The sequence below is a fragment of the Hemibagrus wyckioides genome, linkage group LG17 (genome assembly GCF_019097595.1).
Source record: "Hemibagrus wyckioides isolate EC202008001 linkage group LG17, SWU_Hwy_1.0, whole genome shotgun sequence".
Lineage (NCBI taxonomy): Eukaryota > Metazoa > Chordata > Actinopteri > Siluriformes > Bagridae > Hemibagrus > Hemibagrus wyckioides.
Window position 1 is genome coordinate 14,334,490 of NC_080726.1, and position 21,861 is coordinate 14,356,350.

The window sequence follows — 21,861 nt, forward strand, 5'->3', positions numbered from 1 at the left end:
TTTCAGTTGTTTTATGTTTTAAAATTTCATCAGTTCAGTTGTCTCCAGGTATTTGGGTTTTTTTTTTTGTTCAGTGCCTCTTCTTATACACATCTACCCATGTCTAAATGTATGCAATTTATATATTTTTTTTTATTCACTTAATATTTGTGACCTTGCCTCTGCCATGACTGTAGCTCTATATGCTGAACAGTGTTAAAAAAAATTAAACACCTAACCAGAACAAACTTGACAGAAATAGTCCTTTTAATCAGAAGTAGGTTGATTCATTTTCAATTCATTAGGCACACTATATTTAGACCATTACTTGTGCGCAAACGGATATAACAAAGCAGAAAAAGAGCGTAGCAAGGAGGGACCCTATACAGTGCTGGAGAATTAAACTCATTTTTCAGAGTGAAGTAAAATTGGCAGAACCCAACATGCCAGTGCCACCTACTTACTCATTAATGGGTCCGTTTACAATTAAGGACCAGCGTTTTCAAGAATAAGGCTGGAAGCCCCGGTGTTTACCACGTTGCTTCTCTCTCACACCAACCCAGGCCTCCAGCCTATATATTAGAACAAATTATTGATCCCTCACACGTTGTCTCAACTTGAGTGGGTTTTGTTTCTCTGCCTCATTCTTTCCTCAGTCACTCTGGAGCACCCCAGGCAATCTGTGAAAATGGGTTTCTAATTTCACCCGCCCGACCCCATCTCACTCAACTGTCCCTGTGCTGTTGATTCATTTCCCAGGTAGCCCCACTGCTGCCATTGTGGCCGCTGCTTTTTGCCCACTTTCTTTCCGGCTAAAGCTGCGTACTCAGCTTTTTTATTGCAGTTTGATATTGACTGCCTAGTTGCGGTGTTAAGATACCGGGGTGAAAAGATATGGACACACACACACACACACACACAAACATAACATGCTAAGGTCTATGTCTGTGTATGTTGACAGGTATGATAAAGAGGGTCATGCCCTAGATGGTCAGTCTATGACAGAAATGAGAGGAGGAGGCACCGGTGGCCCCACTAACTGGAAGACTTTGGCAGATGTCAAAAACGAGCACCTGGGTCATGGAGACAAGGTAAACGCTCTTCTAATTTAACAAACCTAAAATTCCAATTAATTCATTTAACCAAAGAAGTAAACATTTCAGTTACAGCAGACTATGTGCGCAGAAGTTTTAGGCTCATGAAGGTCATCCTGAACTCTGTATTTAAGTCCCAGAACGAATGAATACATGTTGAAATGAACACAATTTTTTTTCAATCAGCTCATGGTTTTTTTTTTTTTAACTCGCATTATTATCATTTCATCTGTAAATGTCACTGAACTTGAACAATACTCATTGTGTTTGATGTATTTTTTTTTATTACAATCGCACAGTTGTGCCCTTCCTATGTAGGCTTCGTTAAGCATTACTGAAGGATCTGAGATGAGATAGAGGTGACAGATTAGTTGGGCTTTATTGAGCTTGATAATTAAGAGCTTATGGTTCAGATAGTAAATCTGCTCATTTTGGCTTTATTTACACTCTTGGCAATGAAAGAGTTGCTCATTTTGGTTGAACATCACTTTCGTTCATTCTAAGTAATGTGCAAACGCATTGACTACGTTACGGATGTTTATCTTGGGCAGATTTGACTCCTGTTTTAGTTCTGCCTCATTAATATGTCTAGTTTAACATTGATCAGATTGCATTAAATTCAGCTCTTAAGCTTTATAATTAAGAGTTTAATATCATTGTCTCAGTAGGAGAGCACAATCTCACTGCTTTATGTACTAATACCACAAGACGCTAACAAGCTGATTGCGTGTTTTTCCAACCGGTGATGTAAACAGTAAGAATGACTGCTGCAGCACATGAAGGGAAATGGGAACAACGGCATCTTCCTTTCTCAGCTACAGCATTCAGCCATCAGCACACCTTACTGTACGGCGCACCTGAGATCTGGGAATAAATCCCAGTGGAAGAATAAACCTCTTTATAGGCTACACCATGTGGATATTCGTGACATTCCTATAATTTGTGATTGGGCATGCTCCAGTAGATTTAGCAGGGCTTTTTTATCTATTACTCCTGACATGCAAACTACATGAACTCGCCCAGGGACGTTCGCTTATGTTCTTACTAGATTTATGATGCCTGCTCTGAGGCTGAATATTGCATGACTCTGTTATGAATTCAGGAAAAAAGGACATGGTATTATGTAGAGCTGAGGTTTTAAGTTTATTTAATATAAATAATGTAGTTAAATAATAATAGCAAAAATAAATAATTGTGAAAAAAACGAGGCATCAGAACGGCATTATAAAATATTTATTTATTTATTTATTTATGTTAAGTTCTTTTTCTGAATTATTTCACATTACAGATGTTTACATATGGTCCACAAGACACAATAATTTAATTTGCACCAATAATCGTGTTTAAAAGTTTATATCCCCTGGCTCTTGTATGCATCATGGTGACTTGAGTTCTTGAATGTTTGTAGCTTTTGTAATAGTTGTGTACAGGTCTTTCATTTGTCCTCAGTTTGAAGAGATGGATCTCCTGATCTCACAACCTCAGTTAGAAAGGGTCAGATATGCAGAAGATGCCAGAAATGCAAATATTGTTCAGGAGCTGGAGAACAATAGGCAGGTTTACTGCTCAGAACAAACAAGGGACTCGTGAAAACGTATAAAGATTCTGCAGGGTGTGTGTGAACTAATGACCTCAACTGTAGTTCTAAATATACATGTTTTCCTGAACTGAAACATATTGAAAGATTCACTGGCAGCTTTATGGAAAGACGTCTTGCCTGCTTCTCATTTTGAGTCCAATCTACATATGAAAATGCATTAATGGCAAATCTACATTTATAACACAAATAAGATCTCGCGTTTATTATCCACATCAGCCACAGGCTCATCACCTAAGGTAAAAGGCACACTGCTTTAAAACATATGCCTCATTATTGCCTCTTCACTCGAATGATCTCCGTTCACACTATCATTGGTGGGGAAATGATCGCGGAGACGAATTTTTCTTAATGGTTTTTTAATGTTTTAAAACTTTGCTGTTATCTGTACAGCGTATGTAATTGCTCTTTTGGTAGCGATGCGAAGGCACAGAGGAGCATCACAAGCTTCCAAAAGCCTGATTAGTAATCACTTAGCTTGCAAAGTTGTAAACATCCTTAGGCAGACTGACTTTGTTAACTGCTTCATTTACTTTCATATAGATATATGCACCGTCGAAAGAATCCTCAGGAAAAGATCTTTTGTGAGTTAGTGACAAAGGACTGCAGCACTACATCAAGATAATTGAGAGAGCTCTAGCCTGTAATTTTAAATCATGAAGTCCACTGGATAAAAATAATATTGCCAAATCCAACTCAACACACGACACTGTTGCCCTTTTTTTTATTTATTTTTTCCCCATTGGTTGTGTCCATAACTGCTTCACTTTCATACATTTTTAAACGTGGTGTTACGTAATTATTAATTTATTTATTGGCTATCGATGTGGTTTACAGCAATACTAATAAATCCATCACACGTTCGATTTTTTTAAAATTATTTTTTATATTACACTTTGAAAAGTTGAAAAACTTTATTATTTGAAAAAAGCCTAGCTTCTTCCACTAACGCATCATCTGCAGGTAGAGATCAAGGACATGTTTTGGAGGTAACCGAACTAAAAACTTTTCCATGCTGTTTTTGTCAAATATACATGTTATCCTCGAGTAAGAGATCTTCGAATATGTTATTGACAGAAAAGCTCATTTTTGGTCAAAACTCGAACAGAATTTTTCCACTGCAGCATCCAGCTGATTTTTGAAGACTACCCCACACACATGTATTATGATTTATTTATGACTAAGGTTCCTGAGCAGGTTGTCACTTGAGAGATTTGAGAATATTCGTGTATGTGTATGGCAGATGTTGAAGAGGTATATGATTCCATCCTCATCCACTACTGCAAAGCACTAGGTAGACAATCCTACAGAAGGTAACATAGGCATGAAGGCTTCATTTTCTGGTTGCTGTTTAGTTCATCAGCATGAAGATGTAGCTACATGCTTCACTGACAGGATTCGCAGGAAAAGATCTCTGCGAGTGAGGGAGGAGAGCGGTAGCACTACATCTAAATAATTGAGATGGCCCTAACATGTCATTTTAAACCGTGAATTCCACAGTGTAAACAATTATATCGGCAAATGGGTTGTGTGCGTCCATGCCTTCCTCAATTTCATGAATTTTTCAAGGTAGCGTCACTTTTTTTTTTTTTAACCCCCTCCTAGACCAGCGTGTATTGATGTGATTTACACCAATGCCAATAAACCCATCTTATTGATGCTCCCTTTAGCACTCAAGCCAGTTTAGTGCGCTTTATCATTTCAGGATTTTTTTTTTTTTAAACCTTGTTGCCAGGGCCATTCGGTGAACATAAGAACATGTTTTTATTTTGAAGGATGAGAGATCTGAATGTGAAGGCAGAAGAAAGGGTGCCCAAAGATGAGAGAGAATAAAGAATCATCAGGTGCAGAACAGAGAAGTGCGATTTTTAAAGGGAGGTTTTTGCAGTGGGATATCCACAGAAGCTGCAAAGTAAAGCTACCCAATATCACAGTGAAGAGACACCAGAGTGAAGAATGAGGGGGGGCCTGCTTTCAAATAAGCCAGAACTGAATTATTGAAGAGAAAACCAAACGGGGTGCTGTTGTTTATATACTGTAGATTTCAGAAGAGTTTTGTACATTTAAAGTTCTATTGAAATGCTGACAGGGCTGTTAAAAAAAAAAAAACCTGACAAGTCACCTGACTGTCACTGACTTTGATTTACAGCCGGTTATTTATCAGACGCCGTTATCCACCCCAGTTTAAATAACATGCTAACAGTGAGGAACGTCAAACTGCGAAGGTACTTGGAATGGAAAAACTGGTTTGTACAAGTAGTAGGATTTGGTGGTTGAATTTTTTTTGTCACTTCCTATACCAATAAAAAGTAGTGAAAAATACTGTTGTAAACATGACTGCTTAATTACTGGAAATAAGTTAAAGGAATAAGGAGTAATATGAGAGGTGGTGGATACAAGTTAAAAATAAAGTGCCGTTAATGAGGTGTTTTCCTAGGTTGTGTCTGCAGAGAAAGGTCTTTCCATTTGCATTGAGGAAACTCAAATTATGGAACCCATACACATACTCTTCTGCACTTATTTAAAGTAGCATTAGAGCTGCATTTTGCTTCATTCATACACAGTGACCACCATTTTCAATGACATGCATGATATCAATCATTTGTGACTAGATGTAGACGTGTCCAGGGGTGCGAAAAAGTTGAGAAAAGTTCAACTTTATGCAAATATTGAGTGACTTGGTGCAGTGATTACCAATGGCAGTGAATACAGTAGAACGCACGTGATCCTCATTTAAAAGCCTGGAATATTAGCTTTTAATTATCAGCCATGTTTGACATGACAAATAGCCATGCTGTCAGCGAGTCTGAATTGTTTCGCAAACTGTCAGTTCAGTGCGTTTACTATTGCCACAGATAGAAGATCACAGTGGCAAAGAGCACACACACTGCTTCTCCTTCGTCTCGTACGACATGTATGCTCTGGTGAATTTTATATACAAATGCGGAAAAAGTCGCCCCTTTTCTCTGGACGCTTTCCGCTGTCTTTCCTATGACCCTGTACTCACTCACTGAAACACAGGTTTCTGTCTGCACTAATGCGGCCCTAGATTTTATTGAGACAAAAGGTCAAGCCACTGAAAACACCTGTAATTAATGATGCTTGTCACAGTCTTTGTATGGTCTCCCATTGCATGTTGGCCTTTTGACATTCAGCTAATACCAATTTGATTTTGCCCTTTCATACTGATATATATATATATATATATATATATATATATATATATATATATAATCCTGCACTCCTACCTTTTAAACAAATGGATTTCTACAATTGGCTCTCGTATTGCTGTAAAATTAAGCCATTATAACAGCCAGTAACGTATTTATTTTTTATTTTTTTGCCTTTTTTCCATTCTCTGGCCTAATTTTGCAGTAAAATGAATGAAAGGATAATTATATAGGCATTCACTTGATTAATTACTGCTTTTCAGAGAGTCTGAAATGTTGAGATTCCCCTACACCAACTGAAATAACAGTCATTTATAGCCAGATTCTGTTTGAGTACACAGCTATTTTTCCTCCTGCCTTGTGGCATTGTCACTCAGCTGGTCCCTGGAGCTTTATATTTATTTGAAGCAATGCAGAATATCAATTCTGCTGGTCTTGAAGTTAATTGGGGTCAAATATCCAAAGTGTAGTATCAGATTGGTCAGCATTAAACCTGTTCACGCTACGAGAGAAATCAATTCTGTTAGCGGCAAGCTTTCACATTCTGCTTTTTTCCCCCTTTTATTTCTTTAGAAAACTTCAGATTGTGGCTTTGCCTGAAGCATGTGTGGACTCAACATAAATGGAGGTCCTAAAAAGCCACATGTCCTTTGAATGTTCTTTCTTTTAAACTGGAGAGTTACATTTATACTGTAACTGTTGCTGAAGAGTAACTGATTATAAGGAAGAGTGAATTTGAAGTGTGCTGTATGCCCAGTGGGTGAATAATTGAGCTTGAATAAGTTGGCTTTGTTTGCCTTCCTGCAAGATGTTCATGCTTGTTGTTCTTAAGAGCAATGACGATTACGGTCATTATCCTCTGACCGGCAGCTTCCCCAGAAGCCGGACAGATCCGTGAGCCTGGCTTGATTTCTGAAACAGCATGTGGTCCTTAGCTGGCTGTCTTCATTTATTCCAGTCACTTCTAGTTAGAGGGAAAGAAAAAGCAGCAGTAATACAGCATGGCTCCTCTCATCAGCAGCACTCTTGCCACTCCAGCTTGAATTAGTTGTCTGGGTTTTTCTTCATTAGTTTGAGCTCTGAGCTGCCACTTTTGTGCCCACCAGGTGTTTTCCACCCCAGCTCCCACGTTTATTCCAGACCTGTGCTTGGTTTTACGTGTTCTGTTTTTGATATTTTAATATTTGATTATGGTGAAAGACAAATCCACAGTGTTCCCCTTATGCTCAGTTAACACACATATTGGCATTTGTAATGTGTGGCACTTGTCAGCATTTTTACACGTTTATTTATCATGTTCGGCCTAATCTTTGATTAATGGAATAAGCTTAATGTTATGTAAATAAGAGTGTTGTTTTACAGCTCTGCTGCACAGTAAATAGCACTATCTCATGCTTAAATCTTTCGCAGTCTGCAGGGGTAGACGCTTCAAAAATTCAGTAGCTTCATTATTCAAAGCTCCAATATGCTAGATCTATGTTTTGGTTGCCTTAATCACCAAAAAGTGTTAGCTGATGTAATATATGCCAATCTAGCTTGCTGGTAAAGGTGCATTTAATACAAACCTTTCTATATTTTTTCTAAAGAAGCTTCTTATGTGGCAGACTAACTCAGTGGCCAACATTCTGGCCATGAGATGTGGCATGCGGTCTTCGTTTTTTTTTTCCTCTCAATGTTTTTAACCATGAGGTGACTGACTAATCTAAGCAAAATGAAGTCAAGCAAAGTCATCATATAACTTCTGTGCTTGTGTGTAAACCTGCTTTTTCCTTGACTGGATAAAGTCATCCATGCTTGCTAATTAATCTACCAGGTAAAAATCGTACAATCTCCCAGCAGTAAGTCGTGACTCAACTGATGTGTGTAGTGCAGTGACTGGAGGGATTTGGAATGAATAGCATGTGCTATTAGCAATGTGCGTCACCAGTGTTTTAAACAGTGTTTTTCTTTTAATGAGTGTAAAATGTATTTGTCTGCCAGGAAACTACAAATAAAGAACATGTAATCTGCTTGTTCCAGGGACCCAGGCTACCAATTTGTCTACTCTTGGTTTGTGTGATGGTACAGTCTTCTCTATGTGCTGATCTCTCTCCCTCTCCCTCCCTCCCTCCCTCCCTCCCTCTCTCTCTCTCTCTCTCTTTCTCTCTCTCTCTCTCTCTAGGCTGATTACTTTACCTGTATTGGCACCATCGTGTACATGAGGAAGGAGAACTGTCTGTATCAGGCCTGTCCCAGCAAGGACTGCAACAAGAAGGTGGTGGACCAGCAGAATGGAATGTACCGCTGTGAGAAGTGTGACAAAGAGTTTCCCGACTTCAAATATCGTCTCATGCTCTCTGTAAGTCAGGCTCTCTTTCACTCCCACCTACCTATTACTGTTATCTCATAATAAGCACTATTAAAGTTTCTTAAAATAACACACATTTTTCCACACGGGGGGACTAGATGTGATTAAAAAAATGTAAGTGCACATTGTGAAAAATGTGAACATTATATTTTCGGCCCTGGTTCAATTTCCATGTTGTTTTTTTTTTTGCATCCAGGGAAATTCTCATCAGCCAGTTGGAGTGGGACTGAGTTGTTATTGTATACCTTGATCTCCAGTATAAGTAGATATTGACAGGCGCACAGTATCAAACACCTCTCAATAAGATGACAAACTTATGCTCATTGCTGATGTGTATAGGTGTTTTGTACAGATTATGGCAACAGTATTGCTGTCAAAACTTCCTGTTGTGAGGGGTAGCAAAAATAATGAATATTTTATATTTTCGGAACATATAGTTGTCAGGTTTTGCACTTTACTCAGCTTTTTCCTATAACGTGGATTTTAATCTTGTGTGCAAGTATGTCCCGTGTTTAATGTTGTACAAGCTTAGCCCAGTGTAAATATTTTGGATGGGTTTTAATTCTTGTTTTTAGTCTTACTTTGCTGTCCTTCAAAATGCAGTATTTAATAAAGCATGTTTGCACTAAGCACAGCTTCTGTCCATCAAGTCGGATTTTTCAACAAGTCTTGTCTTAGTAGTTTATCAAACCATTAAAATGTAGATTAATAGTTTGCTTTCTGTCTTTCCAGGCGAATATTGCAGATTTTGGAGATAACCAGTGGGTCACATGCTTTCAAGACACTGCCGAGACTATCCTGGGACAGAAATCGGATTACATTGGCCAGCTCAAGGACTCTGTAAGTTTGCACAACTCAATTCAGCCTTGTGTGCTGTTTTTTTTTGTTTTGCTTCAGCATTGTGATTTCTTTCATTGTTGCTTTTTTTTTTTTTTTTTTTTTTTTAACTAATTACAAAATACTGTATATCAAATACAGAACAAATAAAGGAATGATAAGATGTTTGACCAGCATCTTTTATGAGATTTTTACTTTTTTTTTTTAATATATATATAAAACGAGCACCTGTAAGACATGAGGTAGGTAGTATAAATGTCATCACATTGATTAATCTCCGAAACAATAAATAAAAAATTAAACCAAAGTTGTCAGGTGAATGAGTTCTCCAGAGAGCCTGTTGATGTGCAATGGCTTCAGGCTAATCATAGCCATCGAATGCAATCAAATATGACAAAAGGACACCGAAAGCAAAGGTCATTAAAACAAAATTTAAATTACACATCAATCTTTTATATCATAGATCTTGTTTATCAGGTATATCGTTGTTACTTCGTGTCAGCATGAGTTCCTTTCATATGCTGCGACCCTTTCAAATGCCTGAGTGAATACAGGCTGCTTAACAGCTGGAGGCTGTCCGGATTTCCGATTCGCTAAATGTTCATCATGATGTGATTTGTGGTACCATCTGAGAGGATTGAATTAGTTCGTTCTGCTGAACGAGAGGTTTGCACTGTTTTTCATCACATTCTGCAAATCACCTACTGTTGGAGGGTGTCTGTCTTCCTGAAGCCTGAATATTTCCAGACATTTGACGTGCTGTCTGCAAGATTATATTCACTTCCTTTGTTACTAAAACCACTACTGGTATCCTCCACCATCTTTTGCTGCTAGCTTTGTGTCCTTCACATGACTTGCCCGCTCACTGGTCTGCTTGCTGGACTAGGCATCATGTTTGTGGAGACAAGTTTGACTGCGCCTACACACTTATCAATTGAATCTGGCCCTGAACTGCACCTACTGCAGTGTGTGAACTGCACTTTTGGAATTGTTGAGCCTATGTCTCTCTGTATATTTCTCTTTAATACTTCATTTACATTTTTGCAATTGGCAGATGCCCTTATACAGAGTGACTTACATTTTATCACATTTTATACGACTGAGCAATTGTGGGATAAGGCCCAGCTTGGTGGACTTGGGATTCAAACTCACAACCTTTAGTCCAACACCTAAACCACTAAGCAACCATATTCTCCATCTCTGATGTGGCCCGTGCATTTCAAAGCCTCACACAGCTCACATCCGTTAGAGGTGCATCAGTCTAGTATTCAGCACTAAACCAGGTCTATGAGATCTTGGTTCATTAGAATTGATCACCTGAAGTTTGCTCCTGCACAAGATTCAATTTTGACCAAATTACTTTGTTTCTCAGTAAGTTTTATTATTTCTCCTTTTATTTCTTTGTGCAGAATGAGGCAGCTTTTGATGAGGTCTTCCAGCATGCCAATTTCAGCACTTTTGTCTTCCGCAACCGAGTGAAATTGGAGACCTACAATGTGAGTATATATTTAATTGGGTATCATTTTTTTTGAGCATATCACTTAACCAGGGAACCAGGAGTTGTGTAGTTGCTCATTATTCGACCAAACCACTGCTCTCTCTCTCTCTCTCTCTCTCTCTCTCTCTCTCTCTCTCCCCCTTTTTATCTTTCTTTCCCTTTCTCTCTCTTCCCTTCTCATGCTCTTGCTCTGTCTCTTCGCCCACCCCTTCTCTCTCTCTCTCTCTCTCTCACTCACTCACTCACTGTCACACATACACTCTTTATATTTTTGGTAGTTTTTGTTGTGCTAGAGATTACAGAGGTTTTACACTTTATTCTAGTCGAAAATTTGAATGAAGTTTCTAAAGTGGATGATTTTCCTTTTAACCGAACAGAAGCATCACTGTGTGTGGTGCACTTATGTATACAAAAAAGATTGCCATAGTATTGTCTCCCTTGGTGTATCTGAGCCTGGTTATGCACTAACGTTGCAGTACAAGTGTCATGTTGTCTATCAGCAAGGGGCTGTTTCTCCTTAGGCTGTGTGGGGCGGAAAAATCGTAAAGTGGATTTGTTTGGATTGCTGTATTGTGAAGACTGCGGAGCCTTGAGTGGTGTTTAAGGTCTGTTTTCATTTGTGTGGGATGAAAAAGAAAAGGTACACATACCTAGAGGAGACAAAAGTGAGTGGAGTCACTGTCCTATCTCAGTTAATATATCCCTTTCCGACAACCTCCAGTCCATCAGACATTTAGATTCTTTGGTGCTAAATTGTCTGTCACTCTGACTACACCTGCTCCAGCGTGTATATACAGTATGATATATGTGTCATAGGACCACTTACAAGAATTGACACAGTTTCTTGTACATGTGTTAAAAAACCCATTAAAGCAGTTAATTCCTTTATAATGATGATATTCTGTCCCTCGTGCTGCAGTATTTCTTAGTGCGCTTTCACACATCCATACATAGTGTTTCAAGAGTCAAAGAGTTCTTATGTGTGTTTCTCACCTTGCATCTCTCAAACATCATCAGACCTGGTTGTTTAACTATCACAATTAGGCACTCGTCAAAGGCGCTCAGATCCTTACGCTTGTCCATTTTTCCTGCTTCTATCACATCAACTTCAAGACCTGATTGTTCACATGCTGTTTAATATATCCTTAACATGTGTCTGTGTCATCTTTCAGCAGTATTAATGTCATGGCTGGTTGGTGTCCCTACAAGCAAAAACAATAATACCATGATACCATGGACTTGGCTAGGGATCATAAACGAGTCTGCTATACTGCTTACTCTTGTGCAGTAAATTTTTACTAGGACAGAAAGAACTACTACCAAGCATCAAGAGTGTAAAAGTCTTTGGGGAATATTGGGGAATGTTTGTGTGTGCACTGCACGCATGCTCAGAGGTTATTAAACTGTACGTCTAACTAGAACAAGTGGCTAGTTACTTGGCAACTGTAAAATGCCCTTGAAGCCGTCTCTATGAAAAATAGCGCAATGTATAGCTCAGATTCCAGGCTAAATCGTGCTGGCAGTATACTTCAAAAGATAAAAAAGAACTAAATGGAAAAAGAATATCCGCTGAACAGGTACTTGTTGATGCACTCAAAAGAGCTGTGCTACGAGATGACTGTGAGCAGAGCAGACTCCATAACAGAGCAGTGTTGCCAGGTCGACATGGCTGCAGACGTTTCAGCTGTTCTTAATACCACCCACTTCAAATTATTGCATTGCAATAGTACAATTCATTTTACAGTTTAGAGACGCCAACGCCTACTATTTAGCATCAGCATTTAGGATTTTCTCTTGCACTCTTGTAGCAGGAGCTACATTATATCTGCTTGGCTAAAGCAGCAAATAAAGATTGCCCTGAGCTGTGAATTCATGGGTCTTGGGATTTTGTGGTTAGTAAATATTTAAGACCACACCACTTTTGTGTTGCTGTTTGCTTGATGCTACAGTAACCCTTATATTCTCTTCCTAATCCTGGCCATCAGGACTGCCTGTCATCTCCTGATTCTGAAATCGAAATATTATTGTGTAAATCCAGTATTGCTGCAGTCTCCTATTCTGTCATGCAAACATTCTGTGGTGCATCATATTTGAATCACATGATCTATTAGTCTTCATGCTATCAACAAATTTGGCATTTGTTAGCGACTCCCACAACAGAAATGTGTTTAATGAGTACAAATCCCAACAATGCCACAGCTGTCTGTCGCTAGGAGACTAGAGCGCATAATTGGCCACGCTTTCAAGGTGGAAGGGATGGCATACTCTCTCCCTGTCAATCAGAGTGACACTAGACAATAATAATGGTCGTATGTGAGCTGAAGTATGTTACACTGCCCTGTGACGCAGCAGTCTGAAACTGGAGGTTGGCTTCATGTCTCGTGTGAACAATTGGTCATGTTAAAACTCTCATGTGGACTAGGTAGTGCATCACTTTACCAAACCAGAGTCCGCCTGTAGGAGGTGGTTTGAATTCAGTTGTACTGGAACTGTGCCTATAATTCATGTGAATGTGAACGTACTCAGGTCCACACTTGTTCAGGAGGTAAAGTACCCGGCGCCGATAATGACATGGTTACCTTCCATAACACGTGTGTACCATGAGTGACTGGAACCATGTACCTTGTGGAAGAAAGAGGTGAGATGCCATACTGTGCACAATGACAGAAATAAATTCTCCATGTGCATTTGTGATGGCTAAAAGCACATGCACTGGGGCTTGTTAGAAACCAGTGAGTCTGAAACCAGACCAGTTCTGCAGGGGGCACTGGGAACATTCATACTCTGATTTGGACCACAGCAAACGTGTGTCCAGTGTGGTGACCACCTCAGAGGAGGCACAGGTTGCCTTCCCGCTTCTCAGCTGGGTAGAAAATGGCACATGGAGGAAAAATATGTGGGGGGGGCACAAAAAAAAGTCCTTATTAGGGGAAATCAGTAAGTACAAAAAAAGTGGAATTTTCTTTCCTATTAAACCAGCATTTTCTGTGTTGACAGAGAGGTTTTAGGTAATAAACACTGGATTGTGCTGTTTCACTATTTATATTTTCTTTCACTGTGTAAGCGATCATATATTTTATAATCTCAGTAGTTTTTTGATGTTTTCCTTTGATGTTGGCAAGGTCTGAAGACTTTATTTTTTTATTTATTTTAATATCTCCCTTCCCTGAATCAGTGTCTATATACTGTTGCTCAGAGCTACACAAGTCAGATCATAAACAGTACATATTTTTACTCCAGTTGTAGATTTAGGTTTAATATCATGCTTAATGTCTGGCATTGACCCAGACTACAAACTGGACATCGGACGTTTTATTTTGCTTATTTTCTAACATCTTAGACACTCCGTTGTCTGCCTCTAAATCCAAACTGTTTGGAAGATTACAGTTCAGGCAGCACCTTTTTATTATCGAATCGTTGTAAATAGTAGTACAGTGTAAAGGGTCAAGAAAGGTCATATTTTGAGATTTTGGCTGTAGTTTTTGAGTTGTTTTAAAAAGCAAACATTGCAATCTTGAAAAAAATAATAGTAGTAATAAAAAAAAAAAAATAGCATAGGTTTTTATGATGCAGCAAAGAGATGTTGGCATGAATGTAGAGAAGATGGAGGGGTTGGCACCCTCGAGTTTTCCCTTGAATGTGTCTGCTGCTGCTTCCACAAACACATGTACAGACAGCTGACTCGCAGCGCAGTGACGCAAACAAGCGTTTGATATTTAGACCAGTTCGCAGGCAGGAGATGCAGTAGTTATCACCTCGTGCACACTGCAGCAAAGAAAAACAGCCCCATCTTTCTGGCTCTGGCTGTTTGTTAAAAGAAGTATGCCGTTAAATTTTGTTAAGAAGTGTGCAGAAGAGTTGCAGAGGCGAGCTCTGTTTAAAGCTTTATATTACCGTGCAGGGAAATTTGCACTCGGTAGCACATTAGTATCCAGGTTCCCAGAATGCAAACTGCTATAATGAAATTGGTTTACAAATCAGGCTTGACGGTGACTTTGCCGATCTGCTCAGTTAACAAAAAAAACGAAACCCCAAAATAATGTCGGTGTGTTCATTTAAATGTTTTGTAATGGCCTGTTGAGGAGAACTTTTGTAATATAAGGAATATCTTTATAGGAGTGAATGTACAATTGTTGAAATTCTTGTATACAAAATATATCATGATAAAATATTGTACTGAAATGTTTTTGTGGCAATTGCACACTGAACAGAAGCAGCTGATTTGAACTGATTTGTTTACAGATTTGTAATTATTTAGATTAGTTCAGATATAAAAAAAAAATCTTTTCATGGAAAATTCTCATCTTTTTTCACATTTTTCTTTAATGCAGGCTGTTGTGATGCATGTTATGTGATTAGAAATGTCCTTAAGTATCATGAAATGATTTTTTGTGATCTCATTGACTGTCAACATTTAAAGATAATCTGGTGTCTTGTCTTTGTTTAGGATGAATCTCGCATTAAAGTAACGGTGGTGGAGGCCAAGCCTGTGGATCACAAGGAATACAGCAAGAGGCTGATCATGAACATCAGGAAACATGCAGCACATTAGCAATACTGTTACTCCTCTCCAAGCACTTCAGTCTTTGACCTGCCGCAAACGTGTCTCTTTTGTCTTTTCTTTATTTGGTTATTTTTGTTTTATGCTATTAATGTCTGGTCATTCATGTGTGGTCTGCTACACAACAGCTTTTTTTATATATTAAACAGATGCTTATGTTGGACCGAGGAGTGCTACAGGCTAAGCGTGGATTTGTTTGTGCAGTTTTCCCTACATGATAACAATTAGCTGTAGGTGGTTTAATAGATACTGCTGACCTTTAAGTGAACGAATTATTCAGAGAAGTAAAGGGAATTGTAAAAACATGGGGTGGCAGCATTACCGGTCAGTGTGTATGCTTGCAAGGTTGTGTATGTATTTAAGCAAGCAGAAGCAAATCTACTGCCCTTTCCTAACGTGTCAGTTCAGCAGCCTGGTCAGTAGGTCTCCTGTCTCTGGGCTCGCCATGCTTAAACTTGCACAGTTTAAGGTCAGATTTACTGAAGCTCTGTGTACATGTAGATATTTTTCACTCTTGTTTTCTGGAGAACTAACACAAGAAATAAAGATATTGGGTATCCTGGTATTGAGTGCTATTCTTTATTATTTTTAATACAGTGTCTGCATGCTCACACATCACACATTGTATTGGACACTTAACAGAGTTTCTCTATTTGAAGCTAGTGGTAATGAATTTGTTTCTGAATAATACACAAATCCTTCTCTATTTTGGTCCTTTGTGCTCTATTCTAGGGCTGAGGCTCACACTAAAAGCTCTAAAACTGCTCCACAGTAGCCTTCAATAATCCCCTGTAACACTCTAGGTCAATGACAGTTCTTTGTAATATGTCCATGTCCCTCTCTGTGTACTGTAGCTAAAACTGTGCTCATGTATGAAGGACGGACTTTTCTTTTTGCCCACATTTCATGTGTCTTAAAGATCTTGGATAAAAATCGAAATCTCTACAGGGATTTTTGATGGCTCTTGCTGCTAGCTTGCTTGACTGTTATTGTTATGCTGTAGCCTTTGAAATTTCTTCTCATGTTCTTGAGAAACCCAAACTGAACCTCTAATTCTGTGTTTGCTTTTAAGGAACGGTTTTTGTTATTCTTATTTGTTCTGGGAAATACTGATGTTTGAATCAGAGACATAATGAGTGATAAATTTATTTAAGCCTGAAGGCAAATTGGATGATCCACATGGTACCTCTGTAGTTTTTGGCTTCTGGATCATGAAAGTCTGGCTTCAATTAATTATTTTGTTGATGCTCTGTGGATTGGTATGAGCTGTTTTTTGCCAACATTTTCTCCTTAATTTGATCACCTGCCAAGTCCTACCCACCAGCCAGCTCCAACCAGGGAGGATGAAAGCTAACAGGTGCTTCTTCTGAAGCCAGGCAAATACATCATTTACAGTATAAACTGCTCCTCATGCTGCATCACAGGGCAGTGTAACACACACAGGAGAGTGCTGTCTGTCCTCTTCCGCATACATGACGTCCATGCTCTGTTGGTAGCCTTGTGATTGACGGTAGAGAGATCTCTGCCCCTTGTCTCCTGCCCTTGGATGTCTGTGGCATCGTTTGTGCTTGAGGCATGAGCATATTTGATCAAATCTAACAAATATTGGTATTAAGTAGGTGCCTCCATGTGACCTGAATATCCAAACATACAGAAGAGGAGTTTTACTGCAGTGTCATGGTTCTCCAAAGTGCAAGTTCAAACATGGCTTTCACTCTGTTCATAAGATAGTTATGCATGAGAAATGAGATGCATGTAATTTATGGAAACATGGAAATTGGATTTGTTCTTCATGCTCTTCTGTTTCTATTTAGAAGCTGACTGTGACATGTTTACCTTGAACCACTTCTGGGCTTTTTTATCTTTGTCTCGTTTTCTGATGGACACTTCCTGATAAAGGGTTGTCAAATTGAGTTAACAATACCGAAACCCAGAGAAAAGTGTAACAAATCCCTGATGCGATAAGAACTCGAATAAAAGGCAGAGGGGATTGCGGAGAAGCAGAAGCTTAATCTCAGACGCTTGCCTCACACAGAGATGTTCTTTCTCCCTCTGTTACTTACTCAACAGCCAGCTTCTTGGCATGTTTCAAATCTTCCAATCCTGCAGTAATGATGCTCGTTTGCCTGGATGCTTCCCTGCAGCTTGGTCTGCACTGAAGCCTTCTAACCTGATTAAGACCTCGAACAGTGATTTTTGCTCGCAGAAGTGGATCAAATAGATTTGTCGTGTCACTGTGACATGGTAGATATCCTGTAGATGAGGATTGCGGTTGAAATTGCGGATCACGGTACAGTAGAACAATTTGTTCAGCTCCTTTTTTCGTCCTTGATGTGGTGATTGCAGGAAATGTGATTTGCTCTCGGATCGGTTCTTGGCTTAGGGATGTTGTGTTTTAATGGATTAAGATTTTAGAGCCTTGTTTAATCATTAAAATCTGCTGCATTTCAATGATTCTTGCAGTAGAACTGGAGGTTTGCGGCACAACCACAATTCACGAACGTGTCACTCTACTAAATGGCTCCTAGTAGGTCTATCATCATGTAAAGCAGGATTTTTTTGGGAGGTGAATTTTGTGGCAGTTGCTTTTGAAGGATTCTTATGTGCGGTCCTAGCATTGTCAGTGCTATGGAGACAGATGGGCCAGAAGACCTCAGCAGTGTCACTCTAATTGTAATAGATGGAAGGAAAGATAGTGTGTATGTCTCCCTTAAAACCTGCAGTCTGGAGTGAAGGTGGACACCTGAGGAGAAGGGAAAGATTGTGTGCGTCTCCTGATAGCTCACGCTCACTAGATCTCTGCAGGGCATCAGTAAGCTCAAATCAGAGGAGCACACCACCTGTGTGAGGAAAGGGAACTCTATCAGTATCTGCTTCTGCCTTTATATTCACCCTATTCACCTTTTCTTGGGTCAAGAATGTCAGTGTCTCTGCTTCTGTGGCACGACCCCTGAAATTGGTCAAAATATGTCTCTTTCAATGAAACACATGTTCAAACTGGAAGTATGGTATGCTACCACAAAATATATCTTCTAAACCTGCTGCACTTTGCCCCCAGAAATGAGATTAGGTTATAGGGGTGGCACGGTTGTTTGATCTGTGCTCTGGTCAAGCCAGATGCAGTTTTGCTGTTGCAGCCAATAAATGCACATTGTAAAAGAAGTCATGAGTTAAGATCAGCTTTTAGTTCTTCAGCTTTTAGTTAAGATCAGCTTTTAGCTTTTAGATGGTTTTAGTGCCATCGCAACCAAAGACAGCCAGCAACAAAGTTCTGCCAGTGTTGTGGACTGGACAGCTGCTGGGAAGATGGTCAGAAAAGCACTAGGAGGACAGTGGTGTTATTGACTAAACAAAACATGCGAATGGACAGAAAAGTATCTTTATTACCTCAAGCTCACTATGAAAAATGAGAACACCATTTTCTCTACATCCCTCTCGATCCTATTGATTGATGACAAACAGAATGTAGTCATTTTCTTAGAGGAAAGCTACTTGTAGAGGTTCTTTATTGTAATCTGACATCGAGAACATATACGATTTTATTGTAATTATCACATACAGTGTGACAAGGAATCGTACAAAAAGACCTCTGACAGTCAGGTCCTTCAGGTACTCCATGTACCTTCTGAAATATGCTCCTTTGTTTGGTTTGTAACTCTAAATTGTGAGATCGTCTTCTAGTCCATTGTGTATTCCTGCTTGCACGAAGTGTTCTCAGGTTAGTTTCCGAATCCCAAATTACAAACTTAACAAGATAAGGCACTTATTAAAGATGAATGGATTGTAGATTTGGTTTTTATTGTCAAGTTTATTACAAAGACATCTTTCTTTGTGCCAAAACTTTGTGCCTTGTTATTCTTGCTATTCTCCATTTATATCCATGAAACAGAAGTATTCACTTTCTTAACAGTGCCAAATATTTTCTTTTACAATGCTTTTAATAAGGTATTTCGCATGTACTGACACTACCTGCTGGTTTAACACGATGCCTTACTGTAAATAATTAATATCTTATTGTATAAATGGACTTACACTAAAGATTGATGGGCTGCAACAGCGAGTTTCTCTTTCTAGACACAGCCAAAGAACACAAGACAAACATTTTCTCTCTAATAGTGTGTGATGACTTGGAGATGTCTATAGATGCTGTATTCAGTGTTTCTCAGAGCGCCTGAGCCTCTTCACAGCTGTTCACAATGCTGCTCAGTTCTTGACTCTGATTGGCCAGGAGGTGTTGATTAACTATTTATCACAGCATCGCTTGGAGAGTAGTTCAATTCAAAGCAGAGGTTTACAGCGTATTAATACACTCACTCTAATATGCTATAGTTTCTCTAGTAATGTAACTTGTATGGCACAAAGTCCTCATATAGTTATTCAAAAATGTTTGCAGTTGGTCTAGAGTCTACAGCCTAGAGATACGTAGGATTGCTGTGGATTATACCTCTTAAAAATCATATAGATGACTGGACTTCAGTGAACAGTTTTGCACTCAAGCCTCCGTCAGTACACAGTTGATAACGTCAACAAGATACACTTCATTTTGGAACTATTTCCTAGTTAGACAATTGCACAGATACAGAGGGGTTTCCTTTTGAGTCTGGTTCCTCTCCAGTTTTCTTCCTCATATCATCTCAGGGAGTTTATTTTCTTGCCGCCTCACCTCTGGCTTGCTCATTAGGGATGAAATTTTCTATACTGAATTTATGTATCTCTATAAAACTGCGTTATGACAATGCTTATTTTAAAAAAAAAATATATATATGAATAAAACTGAACTGCATTAAATTAAGGTTTTCCAGCACAGGAAATTTTTTCATGTTCTTGGAAACGTAGAGACTGCCTTTTTTAAACTTCTAGAGATAAAAAAAAATGGCCTTTGAGATATGATGCAAATGATAACAGGAACTAATTTGCTTCATGGTTGTTCTGCAACAATAAATGTTACTGTCATTCTTTAATAAATTTGCTGTGATGTAAGAGGAATTAAACACAAGCCACTATTGGAAAATAACCTACTTCCGGTTAGTAACAGTAACTCCACTTCATACATGGGTGCATCACACCACTCTGTCAATTGATTGTTTTCCTATAACAACATACAGCTTTGGGGTTTATTCCTTACTTTGTGTTTGTGTGTTTGAGAAGGGAACAAATGAGAGTTTTTGTAGACACACAAAGCAGAATCATAAAACAGAATACAAAGTAAGAACATCAAGGCTCTGTCATATCCCTGCCAATATAACATCTCATATCTGATAAAGTTGCACATTTTTTGTGTGAAGCTTTTTGGATGGCTACTGAGAAAATATGGTGTTTGTATTTGCTACCGATCATTTCATTTGAATTTTTTTTTTTTTCTTAAATAAAAAATGAATGGTGATCTTCAGACTTTATAAATTTATCAGCTTTAATAAACTGTGACAGTAGCGGTAATGAAGTCACTGAGAGGGAAACAGAAGACACACACACATGCAATCCTTACAGCTCTGTCTTGTTTTGCTGATAAACTCGTGAAGATCAAATTAACACTAAAGGGATGTTTTGTGTGTCTTTGACCTCACACTTTCATTATCCATAATTAACATGGCGGCCTAATTGTGTAGGAGGGGACTATTTATTGCATCTCTTTCTGTCTCTGCTTACGTTCTGCACCATCCTGCATAGCCTTTCCTCTCATTCTCTACTACAGAATCTTCTGTTCTATGGAGATCTCTCCACAGGCTGTTTGGATGTGTAACAGTGCACTGCTTTCACGCTGATGCAGCTGCCTGTCTCTCAGCCTCCATCTGCACCAGTCTACAGATAAAATGTGCGGTGGAGCGGCCCGGGCCCAGACTTGGCCCGCAGGGATCGAGCTGCCAGAGAGTAGAACAAGTACCGAGTAGGAAAAGACTAGCTTTAGATCAGCACAGCCTCCAATCTGCAGCTACACCCCTCTCACGCTGCATTTTTCCTTTGAGCGTTTGAATGTAGTTTTTTTTACTGATCCTTTTTTTTTTTTTTTTTTAAATCTTTTTCCAATGTTTTTCTTGTCAAAAGCATTGGACTGGCCCTGGGAGACTGAAGAGGATTGGAGAAGCTGTGTTTGGTGTATGTTTTAGAAGAAAAGAGTACGGGAACGTGAGCATGGTCAGAATGCTTACTAGGGAACTTTGGTTTAAGATTCTGTCATTCATTCTTATTCAGTTGCCGCTTTATATCCTGATCAGAGTCGCAGTGGTTCTGGAGCTTATCCCAGGAGCGGAGCACCATGCATACACATTCACAAATTCATTCATACCTAAATACCTTCATACCATTCATATCATTATTCATTCAAGACTAAACATGCTACTTGCATGTTTTCGAGAATCAGGATGAAACCAGGAGGCTTGGATAAAACCCTCACAGACACTGGGAACATTCATTCGTCAAACACCTTATTAGAAACTTTTACAGTTTACCCTTTGCACTTAAACAGCTTCAATCCTTGGTGGCTTGGATTCTACAAGATTTTGGAAACATTCCTTTGAGATTCTGGTCCATGTTGATATGATTCATTTATTCATTACACAGTTCTTGAAGATTTTTTTCATGCTGCAAATTTCCCATTCTGCCACATACCAAAGGTGTTCTACTGGATTCAGATCTGGTGACTGCGACGGTCACTGAAGAACACTGAACTCATTGTCATGCTCATGTAACCAGTTTGAGATGACTTTTGCTTTGTGACATGTTGCAATATCATGTTTTAAATAGTCATTAGATGATGGTAATGGTTTTGGCCATGAATAGA

The 21,861-nt window shown here is 39.0% G+C and overlaps 1 protein-coding gene across 1 annotated transcript in view; it reads left to right on the forward strand.

Moving 5' to 3' along the window:
- Positions 1-15,646, forward strand: part of rpa1 (replication protein A1) — a 32,829-nt gene extending 17,183 nt beyond the window's left edge. Inside the window, exons 13-17 of the mRNA XM_058414321.1 lie at positions 941-1,070; positions 8,002-8,178; positions 8,920-9,027; positions 10,434-10,520; positions 14,970-15,646. Coding sequence (XP_058270304.1) covers positions 941-1,070; positions 8,002-8,178; positions 8,920-9,027; positions 10,434-10,520; positions 14,970-15,074 — 607 coding nt within the window. The 3' untranslated portion in view covers positions 15,075-15,646. The remainder of the gene's footprint in view (positions 1-940; positions 1,071-8,001; positions 8,179-8,919; positions 9,028-10,433; positions 10,521-14,969) is intronic.
- Positions 15,647-21,861: the final 6,215 nt, after the last annotated feature.